Genomic DNA, 17,450 nt, shown 5'->3' on the forward strand with positions numbered 1-17,450 from the left:
GAACCCGTGTCCCCTGCATCGGCAGGCAGACTCTCAACCACTGTGCCACCAGGGAAGCCCTTTAATTTCTTATTAGTAGTTTACAAACAACTGAGAATGGTTTTTGGATGTGCTTCATATTAATAAGCGTCATCTAGTCCATTTTTATCAATGAAAATGATAAAGCACATATTAGAGTGTGTATATTAAATTCCTTGTTTCTAATGTAAAGAGAAATATCCCAATAACTATAAATAGCTCCTTGCTAGCTTTTATATTTTTTTGACAAAAGAATGAGTGTGCCTACTTGTTGTATAGTGGTTCTTAACCCTTTCTGGGTTTCCTTGACTTCATAAAAATGCCCAAAAGCACATACACACCAAAATTTTGAGCACAGTAGAGGATTCATGAATCCCCCAAAGCTCATCATCCACTAAGAGAGTCTTCTTACTGTAGAAGAATCAGGATAGAATGTAAGCTCCATTAGAGTAGGAAATTTTTGTTGTTGTTCACTGCTTGGTCTCTTGCACCTAGAATAGTGCCTGGCACATGATAGGCATTTAGTAAATATCTACTGAATGAATAGGCAGCATAGTGTAATTTCTGTGGCTCTTCCTAGACAGTCTGCAAATTCAGCACACAGAGTTCTGGCTAGAGTTATCTAAGGAACCTAATCATATTTGTATTGAGTTCAGTGGGATTTAAGAACCAGACTGGGGTCATATTAAAGGCCTAGGAGCCTGCATATTATTAGATATAAACTTCATCGGTCACTTTTATCTTCCTCTCTTTAGAGGAATGATAAAAGAATGAAGTTAAAAGACTTCATTCACTTAAAAGCCTCCCTTTTCAGGAATAGTAGTATAGAGTAGTGTCTTTTTGGGAGAGCCTAACATTGTCCTTTGATAGCTTCCTCATTATTCCTAACTAATTTATGATATATTTTATAGACAAAGTAATCTTAATGTAGTAGGTTTTTAATTAGTTTTGATAGTTCTGATACTACGAAGTAGATAAGCATACTGAACTAAGTAAAAATGACACAATTTTCAGAAATTAGTACTACATGGAGCTCACTAATGATGTAGTCAATATTTTGTAGCTACCTGAAATCACCAAGATATTGCAGAAGCTTTTTATTCCCCTAAAAAAAAATATTGCGTGATTTCCTCTCCTCATATTTATCCAGATTGCTTTGAGGAAATGATAGCTGAGATTCAGAATATATTTGTGTGTGAAGTTTATTTACCTGTAGATGACTGTCTTTTCATTTTATAGTTACACATAGAAGAAAGATGTAGTACAGTATTTTGTATAAACAGTGACTGTCTCATTGTTTTAGGTTGGATCAGATGTTTTCAGATGCCTTCAGTAAAGATCACCAGCTAATTCGAGCTGACCCCAAACATAGTCTCTACCTCGCCTGTGCCCTCATGGTTAGAGGAAATGTACAGATTTCTGATCTTCGCAGAAATATTGAAAGGTTCAATTTTATATTTTTCAAGATAATGTTATGTGTACTGTTTGTAACAGTGTAGCATGTAGTTAAGTAGCACTGTGAACTTAATTGAAGTGTGACTTTGAGCAAGCTACTTAGCCTCTCTGAGCCTATTTTCCTCAAATGTAGAATAAGAATAATAATAGTACAAAGTTGTTATTTATGTTAATTATGTTATGCACATTAAATGATGAGATGTTATTTTCTGAAAATGTTCAGGAACTTTAGCTATTGCTATTGTTTTTATTACCACCGCTACTACCACTACACTGCTTCTAAGTTTGTTTTACTATTTGACAGTCTTATTTTTTAGGACAACTGCTCTATTGAATTACAAAGTAAGGAAAATTATAAAACCTTCATTTCTTTTCATCCCCAGATTTCTAATGTTAAGGAATGTGTTTCTAGCTTCTTGAATCACCATTACGGCCAATTTAATGTCCCTTAGTTCACTGTCAGACTGTACCATAATATTGCTAGTATTAAAAAATAGGTAACTTACATTATATACTAAGCACTTAGAATGGTACCATTAGTAATGTCCTAGTTTAACTAATGTGGGCTGCCATAATTCCTTAATTCTTACCTTTGAGTTTTTGCATCTCAGATTAAAACCTTCTCTACGGTTTGTCTCCTGGAATCAAGAAGGCTGGAAGACCAGCCTGTGTTCAGTACCTCCTGTGGGCCATTCCCATTCATTATTAGCTTTAGCAAACAACACATGCGTGAAGCCTACCTTCATAGAACTGAGAGAGAGATTCACGAGGCTCTACAAAAAAAGGGTAATCATCAGTACACCTTTCTAACTATATGTGTTTATTTTGGCTATTAAGATGTATGCTCAAGAATTAAAGTAACACAAATCAGGTGTGATCCCGCCTGCTATATCTGTGTGTTGATTATAACTGAAGAGGAGAGGCTTACTCAGACTCTAAATGAGAACTCTTATGGGTTTATAGAATTTAGGTTCTCATTTCTCTTGTAAAGCTGAGTGTGAACTATCATTTTAATAAGAATATTTACATTATAGGATAGTTGCCTGTATTAAATTTCCTGAAAATGGTCAACATCATTCAGTTTTTTTATTTATAGGCTCATCTTCATCACTATCTACAAATTGAAGGGATGGAGGAAAGCTGTTTCACAGAAGCCTTGTCATCTTTATCAGCACTCATACAGGAATATAACCAACTGGATGCCACAAAAAGCATGCCTGCAGAAGATTTACCTAGACTAAGCATAGCTGTGTGAAAAAGAAACCCCAAAGATATAATTTCTTTTTCTTAATCTCACATTTTTTGTCCCCTTACCTATTTTAGAATTTTTGTGATTCAGAAAGCCTGATGTGTGTTTTTCATATTGGGAAGGTTTTTGTCTTTAGAGTAGTTTCCATTTAATCACAATTTGTTGATGATCCCACTGTATGAAATTAGCCAAGTCCTAGTGCCTTGACTTTAAACGTCTTTCAAAAAGTCGTGTTTTCTAAAATTGAGAGAACAGAGTTCTTCAACATTTTATTTATAGTCTATATTTAGGCATTTATACAGAGATAATCATGTCTTCAATAAAAGTCTTGTACAGATATTTTTTTATATTTATTTATAATTTATGTCTTCACATTCTGTTTAAATTCTCCTAACTCTTTAAAAGTAAATACGGGAGTAGAAGAACACAGTATAAATACTTCTGTGTAATACCCACTAACTTCAGGAATAGATTTTATTACAACTTGAGGTTTTATTTCTTCTTTGGGTAACCACTTGTTTGCACTCAAAAGAATCACAATTTATAATTATTTTAACTTGTATTAAATTATTTTTAAATAATTTTTTTATCAAACCAGTTAATTTTGTAACAATAAATGTCCATGTTTTTAAACTATGCTACTTATCAGTTTTGCTTGTCCCTTTTCTTTTTCGGCCATGCCGCGTTGCATGTGGGATCTTAGTTCCCCAACCAGGGATCAGACCTGCACCCCTTGCATTGGAAGCGCAGACTCTTAACCACTGAACTGCCAGGGAAGGCCCACTTGTCACTATTTATACAAGCAAACGGAACATTATTAAGCTTGATATTTTCTTTGAGACTTCTTTGCAGTAAATGACTAATAGTCTAGTGAAAGTGTTCCAGTTACTATAAATCTCCAGTTTTAGTCTTCAACATTAATTTATATCTTTAATCACAATTTATATTTAAAATTCATAGGTGATTTATCATTTAAGGAAGTAATTTTGAGCAACAATTTATTTTCAAGCCAGAAAAATCTGTTGTGTGCTTTCTTTAATGTTACTTTTAAAATTTCTTTCCTTTTCAGAGTAAGGATACTGCTCTTGGCCTTTATCTTGGAAATTAAGTTTTTTACAGTATTTGGTATAAAAATTTAGACAGTTGTCAACAGTGGCCAAAGAAGTTCCATTTTTTTCCTTCCAAAAGAAATCTTAGTAAACTGATATTCAGGATAGGGCAATGGAAATAATAAATATATTTACAGCTTAGTCTTACTCCTAGTTAAGATTTAATCTAGAAAATCTTGCTCACCCTATAATGATTATGTGATTGGAGCCTAGGCTGTATTGTCAAAGTACAAAATTTTAAAACTTTAATATGCTTTTTATATAGCTTCAACAGATTTCATTATATTTCATTATATTTCATATATATTTCATTATATTTCATTATATAGCTTCAACAGATTATTTTATAGACTGAAATGTTCTCTTGTAAATTGTATAATTTTTCATTATGGAATATGTAGATAGAACCAAATATCTTTGTATTATATAATTATACATTTTAAGAGCTCAATTTTAAGGTTTTCATATTTTACATATAATTTTAGGGGAACCTTTTTTAAAGCTTCTAATGCCTTAAACACAGTTATCTGAGAATAGCTAGGCATTCTTACTGTTTTAAACCAATAAGGCAGATTTGCCACCCTTTTAAAACCATTTTAAATTTTGATGTAATGACATGATTAACCTTAACTTTTTCCCCATGTGCTTGGTTTTATAGGATCTTGAGCTCAGAAAATATATCTCCTGGATCTCTGCAGTTTCTCTGACATACACAAGATGTAATCCACAGCATCTTCCATTTAAATGACCCTTCATTTGGGCAATCAAATTGAATGGTAATCATTTTAGACTTGTTAGGGACACAGCATCTTTTATCCAAGCATATCCCACAGAAAGTGGGTTTATAACTCTGAGTGCTTGAGCATCCGGAAAAGACAAATTTTTCAGCTTTGACGGGTTGGAAAGTAGGTTGGCATGTTTTTCCTTTGGGGATCTGAAAAGATATATAACGTTAAGAAGTCACTCTTTAAACTTGATTACAATGGTTCAGAAAAGTGATACTTTATGGACTATTACATAAATACACATATAATTATTTTCAGGGCATTAATAGTTGCCATTTAGTGACATCCAGCCCTTTCTTTTCTACCTTTAAAATCCCCTCACCAGAGGACCTTGAAAGTCCTCCCTGTGCTTCCTCCATCATATTATAGGACCCACTCCCCAGTGTTTTTCTGCTATCTACCCTTGACTTAGTTCCACAATAAATGAAAATTTCTGTTTTGCTTAATATCAAGGGCCAAGACTTAAATTCTCTAACATGGCTCAGACAGTTTTAAGTAGGTGGATAGATGAATAAACATCTTAATCCCTTTGAAATTGTCAACTTTCTAATATGATGATAGGGAATAACTTAGGGATAAGATTGGTTTGTAGCATTTCTAAAAATTACTCTTGAGACAGTCACAGAAGCAGGACCAGCTCTAGTTATACCAAGCAATCTTAGAGTATGTATTATTATATCATAGTCCTTTGGCAAGTAGTAGCTAAGCAAAGCATTTTGGAAATAGTGTGGTTCCCTCTCCAAGTTGGTGATATATAAGTTAAGATCAGAACTCCTCTGATGTTCCTAATGTTTGTTTTTATAATTTTGATGTAGCAACCAAAATCTTTTATCAATTGCTCTGATTCCACTACATAAAATTAATATAGGAAAAAGAAGATAGAATCTGAAAAGGATCTACTCTGAAAAAACAATATACATGGTGGGGTGCCCCAACAAATCAGGCTGATCAAGACCCACACTAGTAAGCTGTTAACCTGTTGATTCTAGATACCCTAACGTTACCTCTCTGCTTGGTGAAGTTTTTCCCACAAAGTGCTGTTAATTAATATCTGCTTTCCTCCAAGATAGTTTGACTTTAAGCGTTATAATGAAGTGGTTTTATTAATAAACACTTCCAAGACACACACATACATAGACACACACATACTTTTCAGGGGTCTCAATATTGAATTATGATGAAGTTATATCTACTTAAACTTTACCTTTACTGTCTTTGATATATTACTGTCGCAAGGCTGAATGTAGCACAGTCTTTTCTCATTTCTCATTTCACAGTTGCTGTTTTCATTGGTTACCCTATTAGATATGCCCATCCCACATGTTCTGGAGCAAGGGGTCCACTTTGTTGCTTGCACAAGACATTTTCTTTTCCAAATAAGTGGGAGATTCCTATAAGCTAAAATAAAGGAGGAGGGAGTGCATGTGTATAAATATATATGTATTCATGTAGGTAGATAATTTTTAATCGTTATTTTTAAGCTAATAGTTAATAGATCTGAACTTTATATAAAGTAACTCAGAATAAAATAAGCTTATGGTCTAATTAATCATTCTCTCTTTTTCCCACTCCCCAAATTAGCTTTCAATCAAGTATTACAGTGCAGTATCTTAGGAGGAATAAAAATACTTTATCTTTGAAAAACTGAGTAAAGTACCCATTTGCTTCTTTCTGCTTAGCCCATCCTCTGAGAACTAAACAAGCTTATGCTTTGATGGACATCTGCCTTTTCCCTGGTTCTTGCCTCATGCTTCATGTTATTTTCAACTAATGTTGAAAGAGACATGAGTAGGATTAGGGAATTCAAGATATTAATCAGAACAAGGTGGTCTTACTGTTAAATTTCGTGATGTTAAAATCTAAAATACAAAAGTTACATTTGAGAATTCAACTATCAATGAGACCAGTTATTTTCTTCTCCACTTTTTAAAATCTAGTCTTTTAGAAAATTCTCTACGTTACACTGAACTAATCTAAATACTTATACTAAGTCATGAAAAACGTGCAATCTATTTTATTCATTCAGCTTAACTTACATTCCCTATGGTATCAGGCCTATGGTATTCCCTCTGTTGTCTAGACATTTCATCACTTCGGAATGCATGGACGGATCTATGGGTGAGTGGGTTGGATAGACAGAGCCCCCCTCCACTGCCTGCAGCTTAGGAGAAACGAGGGGAAGGGGGTGAATAATGAAAATATAAAGAGTGCATAATAATTCTTCCATCTTCTTGTAAATCCATGGGGAGCTTCCCTCTTGTTCTGCTCATGAATGAATCAGGCACTTGGTTCATTTTAAGCAAACTAATTGGTTCATTGTCTCAAAGCATTTCCTTCAGGTTAATATGCATCCTGAAGTGGGTGCTTTGGGAGTAAGGTGGAGATTTGAGTCTGCAATTAACACAGCAAAATTCAGGCTACATTACTTTAAAATGTCAGTTTAAAAAGGAACCCCCCCCCTAAAAAAAATGCCTTCTTGATAGGGAAGAGTCACTTTGAAGTATGTGCTATCATCTTTGAATAAAATGATACTTCGATACTGTTGTCAGTGTTGTTACAGTAGGATCTTGCCATTGCACATAGAACTGAGGGAGAGGAAGCAGAAAAATGGAGATACCTGGAAGGTAGGCGACAGTTTAAAGACCTCAGCGCAGGAAGCAGGTTAAAAGCTTGGCATGCATCTGCAATAAATAAAGGTAGGTTAGATTATTATATTACCAAGAGCCCCCCCTTAGAGTTAAGCCAAGAGCTGCAGTTCAGGAATTTGCTTAACATTCATTATAAAGGTCAAGAAAACTAGAAGAAATTTTCAAAGTACATGTTCAGTGTTTGGTGAGTAGTGAGAAAAGCATAGGGGCATTATGTCATTGCATGCTTCCTGCTGACCAAGCAAAAGCTAGATTCCAACCGTAGACTGGAATTAATTAAGTATATAAATTACTGTCACAAATACATCTTAAAGTATGCGTGTGTCATTGTGCTCAACTTTGAAAGCAAACTCCTGTTTGGGCCCATAAGTACAGTTTCAAAGTTAAGCAGAGGAGAGACATTAAACTGAACATACACTTCCTTTGAAACATATCTAGGCCTATATTTTAATTACCAGAGAGCACTTGGGAGATTTTCTCATTTTTTGTAGCAAAGTACTGACCACTAAGAATGACCATCTGACGCCTCCTCCAACCAGGTTCCGAGTGAATCCACGGAAACTGCTCTTACTTCACAAATGAGACCAACTTGACCGTGACCCAAAGGCCTGGCCTTGGGGACAACTGCTGTTCTACGGTGGTCTCACCGGGGAGGTTCATGCGTGGGTTCTAAGAACTTAAAACACTGAGTCGCTAAGATCCAATGCAGAAAATCAACTGTTCTTGTACCTTTGTTAAAAAAAACAATTTGGCTTATATTTTCAAAAGTTTTAGAGCATTAGCAGTATCACGTGGTTAGCTGAAAACCACGGATGGTGAATGCCGATTTGCCGTAACCTGTTAAAGTTTTTTGAATTAATTAGCATAATTGGAATCCCAGAGGATGTTCCTTTAAGAATTCGTTTTTAAAGATCTAAGACTCACTTCTCTGATTATAGTTGCTTTTATTAACTATCCACATAAGTGAATTTAGGAGTCTTTAGCATACATAAGTATTCCGTATTTCCATGGCACCTTTCATTTACTAAGCTCCAAATTTCAAGCAAAAGGCATTCTTAATTTTTGGATGAAAGCACAGATGTGAATAATAACCAGGCATCAATATTGCCCTTTTTGAGTCCTTCCTCACCTGTGCTTCATCTGCTGGCATTTTTGAAACTCCTGTCCCCCAAAAAACCCTGGCACCTAAATAAGATGCTAGCTTAGAGCAGACCAAACTACAAGGTTTGTGAATATACTGATGCCAACTGCAAATGGCCAGGTGCTCCAGATGAGTAATAAAGATTCTCATTACAAGTTTCTGACTACATACGTACCTGGGTAACCTTAAAAATGCCTGTGTGCACATTTATTTAGAGAAGTTGGTAATTGTTAAGCTTCATTTTCCGTGAATGAAAGGGTAATTTTTTAGTAGTTTTATCTGTTTTTAGAAATGTTTACAAGTCAATGTACCCTCAAATATTTTTGATCATAGCCTTCCATTTCTGCTTTTACCATATGGAAAAGTTGCCTTTGGAAATTTTTGGAACTGGATGGTTCATACTTCTTGCCCATAATAGAACAATACAGATAAAAGTTTTTCCAGGCCAGGGTATATGTGGATAATATTTGGTCAGTTTTCCTGAGAAGAGGTTAAATGGAAATAAGTAGAGGTGGTAAGAGTTTAGAAGAGTTTTCCTGACCTAGTAGAGCTTTCAAAAACTGGACTATGTGGGGAGTTCCCTAGTGATCTAGTGGTTAGGATTCAGCGCTCTCTCTGCCGTCGCGTGGGTGCAGTCCCTGGTCAGGGAACTGAAATCCCATGAGCTGCGCAGCCAAAAAAAAAGGAAAAAATCTAAAACATTATAAAGTTCCCTTTTCAGATACTCAGAGCATACCTGCCTGAGGTAGAGACTGAGTATGATGGCACACTCAAACTAAATCTCACTGATCACCAATCAGTAAGTACCTACTTGGTTCCTGTGGTACATAAAAGGAACATGAAAGAAAACCAGGCAAAGTCATACATGAGAGATAGTTCTACTTATGAGTACCTGGCATTGTTTTGTAGCTTGTCGACAGCTGCTGTTGTGATGACCCCAGGCCACATTTTGACTGATCAGTCTTCTTTCCACCTTTAGCCCTAGAGCAGTGCCTGTCAGCCGGCTTTGGTATGAAGAGAGGTGTGCATCCAATGGCCCCGCTCACACAGAGGCAGCTAAACAGGGGACTGGGCTGAAACACTTGGCCATTATGATAATGTACCCTGTTAAACTCACATCCCACAGCTACAAGGTCTGAAAAGAGAAAAGAGCAAAATCACCAAAGAAGCCATAACTGACAGTCTAGACTTCCAGTTGTAAACCATAGAGTAAATTGCTATCTCCTTTATGAAATATAGTTCTCAATTTTTTAGGCCACATCTGAAACCTCCTTCACAGAACATCTGTAAAAAGTGAAAATGAGACCTTTTCATTATATCGTAGATTATCAGCCCTGAGTAGTCACCTTCAAAATTAAGACCCTGTTCCCTGTTCTTGAGTAAAGTTAATAAAAAAATCACTATGAGTATAGCACCGGGATAATGACTGTAAACCTCAGAGCTGGGTTGATGGCTGGTGAGACAGATATCCCCAGATGCCCAGCGACAGGCTGGGATATAGTCCTAGGAAGTTAGGATAAGTGAATGGGTGAAGAAATCATAATTTGTTTACAATACTGCACAGTAACTGATGACCTTTCACAGAACTGGAAGGTCAAAACCTTTTCAGAACACTAAGATGTGACTGACTTCACTGTGTTGACATTTGTACTGATGGTGCAAAAGCAGCAGTGGCTAAAACTGCTGCTGGCACTTTAGCGTGCATCAAACTGTACAGGTTAGTCACTATTTCTCCTTGCCACACACTTGTACATAAACGTACTGGTTTTTAAAGTTCTTAGTTCTACCTAAGAATGTCCTTAATGACAAAGTAAAAATTACTAATTTTATTAAATCTGAGTGATCAAATATACATGTCCTTTTAATATTCTGTGTGACAAGACAGGAGGTTACATAGAGCCTTTCTCTAGATATTGTACCAAAGTACAATAGTTATCTCGAGGAGAAGCACCTATGTTATTGTTTGAGTTGTGGGCCGAACTAACCACTTTTTTAGTGGTAATTTCCCCTGAAGAATTGACAGATACCTCATGGTTATTCAGACTTGGGTATTTGGCAGACATTTTCTTGAAAATCAACGGAATGAGCCTGTCACTTCAAGGAAGACAACTGACAGTACTTGTTGCCAGTGACAGAATTTAAGCTTTTGAGCAAAAATTAGAATTTTGGAAAACTTGTGTCCACCACTGAGATCTTTATAGCTACCCAATATGTAGACTTTTCTGATAATTTTGGTACTAACTAATGTGATTTTTAAAAATATCTATATAACCCATTGTTCCAAACTGGTATTTTCCAAATAACCAATGCATGGTATTATAAAATTATACATGAGGAAAAGCCCCATTCCAAGTGGGTCTCTGAATAGAGGAATGTATTTTAATGTCACAGAGTTTGAAAAGTTCATTGATTTGGTTTCCGATTCCACATGATTAACAGTGATGCAGCTAATTTTTAAGAAACTCCACTTCTCAAGTTTTAATATAATATGAAAAAAGAATATTCACAATTATCTGAAAAGTCTGTTAAAATATTCCTTCCTTTTCCAACAACATATCTGGGTGAAGCTGGAATCCCTTCATATATTCCAAACTAAAACAACATAGAGCAATATATTGAATGCAGAAGCAGATGTAAGAATCTATCTTCTGTTAAGCTAGACATTAGAGAGATTTGCAAAAATGTAAAACAATTCCACTTCCACTCTTCTCTAAATTTCTTTGTTTTTAAAGTAAAATTTTCTCACAAATATATTATTCTTATTAATTTGCAATGGGTTTATTTTTAAATGTATTAGTAAATATTTTTAAATTTCTAATCCATTAAATAACCAAGAGATAACTCACATAAACAAAAGCTCTTTGGGTCCTCTTCAGTTTCTAAGACTAAAGGGATCCTCAGACCAAAAGTTTAAAAACCATTGTTCTATATGATGAATCAGCACATTCTCTGTAAAGTTGTATCTTAAGCCTTTATAGACCATTCGGTCTCTGTTGCAACTACTAGACCCTGCTATTGTAAAGCAGCCACAGACTACATGTAACTGAACTGGTGTGGCTGTTCTCTGATAAAACATTATTTACAGAAACAGACTGTGGGGCGGATTTGGTCCCTGAGCCATAGTTTGTGACCCCAGTGATAGATCATCCTCACCCCCAATCCTCATGGCTGTGCTCTGTTACAATACTCATCACGTTGTACATAAAATTACTTGTGGAAAGATCTGTCTGACACAATAAACTTTGACTCCGTGAGGGCAGGACCTGTATCTTTTTTCCCTGTTGTGTCCCCACCTGCTGGTCACAGTGTCTAGCTCAGTAGTGGATGCTCACTAAGTGTTAGGTTAATGAAATACCTTGCCTGGCACTGTTTGGGAGAAAGGGGTATCCTGAATGCCAGAGTCTGATAGATCATGTTTTACCTGTTGAATTTCCATAAGTAATAGCTAACATTTTTGAGAATTTACTACATACCAGATATTGTGTTAGGTGTTTTGGGTTTTGTGTCTTCATTTCATTTGATCCTCCTAACAACTCTATAAAATAGGAAGTACATATGATATAACTGAGGCACAGAGAGGTTAAGCAACTTGATCAAGGTCACTCAGCAGACAGAACTCAGAATTTGAACCCAGAGCCTACATTCTTAACCAATATACAATAGTCAAGTGCTGACAGGGGCATCAGGCTATCAACTTGAACTGTTCCACACATTCAGTCCAACTCCAGAGATGTGCTCTCATTCCATACTTACAACCAAACTTCTGCTAGTAGTGTTCCTTCCCACTTAGACTTTTCTACAGAGTAACTTAACCACCCAGCTGACATGAGTATTTCTCTTCCCTTAGAAATTTTATTTTTTAATCCTCAATAAATCGGTATCCTGAATTATTGCCAAGGCATAGGTTTAGATGGTCTCAAGCAGTCTCCAGAGCTAAGGCCCATAAAGCTGAGGATCCTGTTGTGATGTGGGGTGCCCCTACCTCCTTTTTTACAAATGTGCTTCAGTAAAAAGTACAGTAACTGGGGCTTCCCTGGTGGTGCAGTTGTTAAGAATCCGTCTGCCAATGCAGGCGACATGGGTTCGAGCCCTGGTCCGGGAAGATCCCACATGATGTGGAGCAACTAAGCCCGTGCGCCACAGCTACTGAGCCTGTGCTCTAGAGCCCGCGAGCTCTAGGCCGTCTTCCACAAGAGAAGCCGCCGCAGTGAGAAGCCCGCGCACCGCAATGAAGAGTAGCCCCCGCTCTCTGCAACTAGAGAAAGCCCGTGTGCAGCAACGAAGACCCAACGCAGCCAAAAATAAAAAAAAATAAATTTAAAAAGTACAGTAACTTGATGGTTAGTTGGGAAGGCTGAGATTAAAGCTGTATGTCTGAATACTAGATGTACATCCTTACATTTTAGAAAAGATTATTTTTTAGTCACATAAAAGGTTGAATTCAGATTGCTTCTGACAGTATTAACGAAAGCTGTCACTTGTAGCACTTTAATGAGTCAGACTGTTTACATAATTTCTCCTATTTTTATCATTAAAAGCAATTACCTGAGAAGAACTTCAAGATCATTTCAATGCAATAAAAGTAACAGGTTTCTGAATGTGTGTGTAACATCTGCTCATTTCACATGGTGTCGAATATGAGAAGCTAGTCTCACTGGTGCATGGAAACTAAACCCACCTCATATTTAGTCACATTAAGCTGATTATTCCCAAGTAACAATTGCAGACAAAAATCCTGTCTAGACTCCACATTCGCCAGCCAGTGCAGAAGGAAACACTTACATGCACACACTCCAGTCTCGTACCTAGGCCCGTCTGCTGAGTAGTCACAGTACAGCCCTTTGTGGGGGTCGCAGAGGTCCGCTTCGTTGCAGGTGTCCCCTGGTTGCCTGGCACAGATTTTACAGCATCCACAGCCATCCCTCACCAGGCTCACTCCAGGAGGGCAGCTGGGCTTCTGGTGAGCGCACTGACAGGGCCAGTGACAAATCTGTGGACGATGGTGCACTTCTGCTACCTCACCAGGCCTTCCTTCGGGTGCCGTGTCTAACAGCCCAGTGCCCTGGGCCCTGCAGTAGAACTTCATGTGACAACAAAGGTGATGTTAGAAATGGTTCCTCAAACTAATTTCAGAGGTTTTCTGGAAATAGATTTCCCCCAGAGTACAAGAATATAGTGTGGTGAATTGTAATAATAATAGTATCTATCAGTATTTGACATGATCACTCGCTCTTTAAACTCTTCTGCACTCAGCTTCCAGCACATGACTCTTACTCCTCCTTTCTCACTGATGGCTCCTTCTCAGTCTCCTCTGCTAGTTTCTTCTCATCATCTTCATCTCTAACCACTGAAACCCCCTGTGGGTAAAGACCTCTGAAGTAAACTTCCCTCACTGTATCTCATATCTCCACCCAAGCCTCTCTTCTGAACTCAAACTGCCTACTTAACAGATCTCCACTTAGATATTTGACAGGCATAGCAAACTTCACGTGACCAAAAACAAACTCCCAATTCTCCCCTCCAATCTACTCTTCCTTACAAGGGAAGGAGAGAGGCAGGTGTGTCAGAGAAGATGTGATGCTAGAAGCAGAGGTAACAGGATGCTGCTGCTGAAGGGGGGCGTCACAAGCCAAGGAATGCAGGCAGCTTATAAAGGCTGGAAAAGGCAAAGGACAGATTCTCCCCTAGACTCCCCGGAAGGAACACAGCCCTGCCTTGATTTTAGCTCTGTTTCCAGACTACAGATGCCAGAACTGTGAGATAATAAATCTGTGCTGTTTGAAGACTGTAGCAATTTATTCAGCAGCAATAGGAAACAATACACCCCATTTTACAAGGGAAGACTATGGGGCTCTGAATGCTTAACCTACTCCAGGTCACATATCAAGTAAGTGGAAGAAGTGGGTCTTACACCAGGCAGGCAGCTTCCAGAGCCTGAGCTCTTAGTCCTTACCTTCCTCCCTTCCCTAGGCCAGGTCTTGCCACCAACCAGCTTTGATATTGAACAGATCACTGAATCCCTGTGTCTGTTTTTCCTCTCTAGCCCAGACGCTCTCCCTGGGCTCACAACTAACTCATTCATCTCTACGGGGTATATCCCACTTTGATGTCCCACAAGCACCTCACTGTCTCCCTCCCCACAAGAAACTGCTCTCGGCTAGTCCCCATTTTAGTGAATGGTGGCATCATCCCCTGAGTTCCCCAAGCCAGGAAGCCGAAATCAACCTCACCTGTTCCATCTCCTTCATCCCTCACACCCGAAGGTCAGCGACCTGCAGGGAAGTCCAAGCTCCTGAGCACAACACTCACGGCCCTCCTCGTCGCTGGCGTTCCTTAGATTCCTTAGCTGCTAGCAAGTGAAAGTGCCTGCGGTTCCCTGCATATCTGAGGCTGTTCCTTCTACCTGTAACCTTCTTCACCTGCCCCCACTCCTTCACTGAGTTACCACCTTCTCCAGAAGACTTTCTATAACTTCTCCATGCTCCCTTTTACCTGTCAGTGTACTGAAGTTAGTGTATAAGTGCCTGTCTTCTCCACTCACCCCAAAGCTACCCAACCACAGGGACTTGAGGTTCACTTGCTGGTGTACAACTGGCACTTAGCACAGTGCCTGGCAAGTAATTTCTGTAATTAACTCTCAATTTTTATCTGATAGAACGGAAGGCAGTTGGACTGATTCAGACATCCTAAACCTCTTTCCAACTCAAAAACCCTACATTTAAGGGACACCAAGTGGGGAAAGCGGTGGGGGGGGATGAATTGGGGGATTGGGATTGACATATATAACTATTATGTATAAAATAGATAGCTAATAAAAAAAAGTTTGGACAATGAAAAAGAAAGAATCAGAAAAAAACAAACAACCCTACATTTAAAAGATTCTGTTTGAAATTCCACCATTAAGTCTTCAGCCTTTTTTCTTACCACTGATGAGACATGTATTCCCCAGAGTAACACTTTCAGCTACTATTTGAGTTGAATACACCATGTGAGAATAGACTTTGAGGATACAGTGCCGGGCTTCTGGAGGAGGAGGGACAATGTAAATCCCAAATGTAGAGGAGCAGAATATCAAGGCTACAAATAGTGAGCGCCTGCTTCACATTCTTGCCCAGGTTCAGGCGTGATTACCAGGGACCCCTGGCCGGGTTCGGTGGCCTCTCAGCTGGGCTCACGTTCATGAACTTTCCGTCCTCCCCTCTCTAAGGTGTTGGACTCTCAATTCTTGGCTTTCATAACACCAGCCCCATCCCCCTACCCAGTTCTACCCCTACCTCTGGACATACTTTCTCAGTCTCCTTTGCAGGCTCCTGTTACCCTGCGTTTGACTTAGATCTAAGCGCACTGGTGTTTCGTGACCTTAATGTATTGCTGTTCTCACCCTGCACACTGTCTCTTGACCATCTCATCAACCCCCTTGCCTTCATTTTTGACCCTATGCAGATTCAAATCTAAATTTCCATCCAGGACTGCTCCGCTGAGTGCAGACCCATACAGCTGGCTGCCTACTGGACATCTCCACTAGAACGTCCTACAGGAGAAACTCACGTCCCAAACTCAACATTGCCATTGACAGCTTCTCCATATCCTGGAGATAGGAAGCTAGGAGTCATCCAGGTCATCTTCCTCTCCCTCACCTCCCATAGTCATTTAACAACTAATCCTGCTTATCATCCTTATACCCCTAAAACTAGTCACTCTTCCCTCATTTTCACTGCTACCAAGTACTAGTGCAGTAAGTTCCTAACCGGTCTCCCTCCCTCAAGAATGACTTCAACAAATCTACCACGTCACAGCTTTAAGGAGCTCTTAAAAAAACATATCTGTCGGGCCCCAGCATCTCCACACAAAAAAACAAAACCAAACAAAAAACACTGTATCTAGTTCTGTAAAAAATGCCATTGGTAATTTGATAGGGATTGCATTGAATCTGTAGATTGCTTTGGGTAGTAGAGTCATTTTCACAATATTGATTCTTCCAATCCAAGAACATGGTATATCTCTCCATCTGTTTGTATCATCTTTAATTTCTTTCATCAGTGCCTAATAGTTTTCTGCATACAGGTCTTTTGTCTCCCTAGGTAGGTTTATTCCTAGGTATTTTTTCTTCTTTTTGTTGCAATGGTAAATGGGAGTGTTTCCTTAATTTCTCTTTCAGATTTTTCATCATTAGTGTATAGGAATGCAAGAGATTTCTGTGCATTAATTTTGTATCCTGCAACTTTACCAAATTCATTGATTAGCTCTAGTAGTTTTCTGGTGGCATCTTTAGGATTCTCTATGTATAGTATCATGTCATCTGCAAACAGTGACAGTTTTACTTCTTCTTTTCCAATTTGTATTCCTTTTATTTCTTTTTCTTCTCTGAGTGCCATGGCTAGGACTTCCAAAACTATGTTGAATAATAGTGGTGAGAGTGCACATCCTTGTTTTGTTCCTGATCTTAGCGGAAATGTTTTCAGGTTTTCATCATTGAGAATGATGTTTCCTGTGGGTTTGGCATATATTTGTAGTATCTTTGTCTGGTTTTGATATCAGGGTGATGGTGGCCTCATAGAATGAGTTTGGGAGTGTTCCTTCCTCTGCAATTTTTTGGAAGAGTTTGAGAAGGGTGGGTGTTAGCTCTTCTTTAAATGTTTGATAGAATTCACAAATAAAATTTGTATGGACACACAAAAGACCCCAAATAGCCAAAGCAGTCTTGAGGGAAAAAAACAGAGCTGGAAGGATCAGACTCCCTGACTTCAGACTATACTACAAAGCTACAGTAATCAAGACAATACGGTACTGGCACAAAAACAGAAATATAGATCAATGGAAAAGGATAGAAAGCCCAGAGATAAACCCACGCACCTATGGTCAACTAATCTGTGACAAAGGAGGCAAGGATATCCAATGGAGAAAAGACAATCTCTCCAATAAGTCGTGCTGGGAAAACTGGACAGCTACATGTAAAAGAATGAAATTAGAACACTCCCTAACACCATACACAAAAATAAACTCAAAATGGATTAGAGACCTAAATGTAAGACTGGACACTATAAA

General features: G+C 38.3%; 2 protein-coding genes across 2 annotated transcripts in view; one reads left to right on the forward strand and one right to left on the reverse strand.

Annotated features, from left to right (window-relative positions):
- TUBE1 (tubulin epsilon 1) overlaps positions 1-2,745 on the forward strand; it is a 19,576-nt gene extending 16,831 nt beyond the window's left edge. Inside the window, exons 10-12 of the mRNA XM_007118165.4 lie at positions 1,322-1,462; positions 2,085-2,259; positions 2,570-2,745. Coding sequence (XP_007118227.1) covers positions 1,322-1,462; positions 2,085-2,259; positions 2,570-2,728 — 475 coding nt within the window. The 3' untranslated portion in view covers positions 2,729-2,745. The remainder of the gene's footprint in view (positions 1-1,321; positions 1,463-2,084; positions 2,260-2,569) is intronic.
- Positions 2,746-4,442: 1,697 nt separating this feature from the next.
- The window catches only part of CCN6 (cellular communication network factor 6), an 18,879-nt gene continuing 5,871 nt past the window's right edge, over positions 4,443-17,450 (reverse strand). Inside the window, exons 2-5 of the mRNA XM_007118166.2 lie at positions 13,188-13,485; positions 9,298-9,540; positions 5,821-6,014; positions 4,443-4,765 (exon numbers count right to left, since the gene is read on the reverse strand). Of these exons, the coding sequence (XP_007118228.1) occupies positions 4,484-4,765; positions 5,821-6,014; positions 9,298-9,540; positions 13,188-13,485 (1,017 nt within the window). The 3' untranslated portion in view covers positions 4,443-4,483. The remainder of the gene's footprint in view (positions 4,766-5,820; positions 6,015-9,297; positions 9,541-13,187; positions 13,486-17,450) is intronic.

This window comes from Physeter macrocephalus, chromosome 10 (genome assembly GCF_002837175.3).
Source record: "Physeter macrocephalus isolate SW-GA chromosome 10, ASM283717v5, whole genome shotgun sequence".
Lineage (NCBI taxonomy): Eukaryota > Metazoa > Chordata > Mammalia > Artiodactyla > Physeteridae > Physeter > Physeter macrocephalus.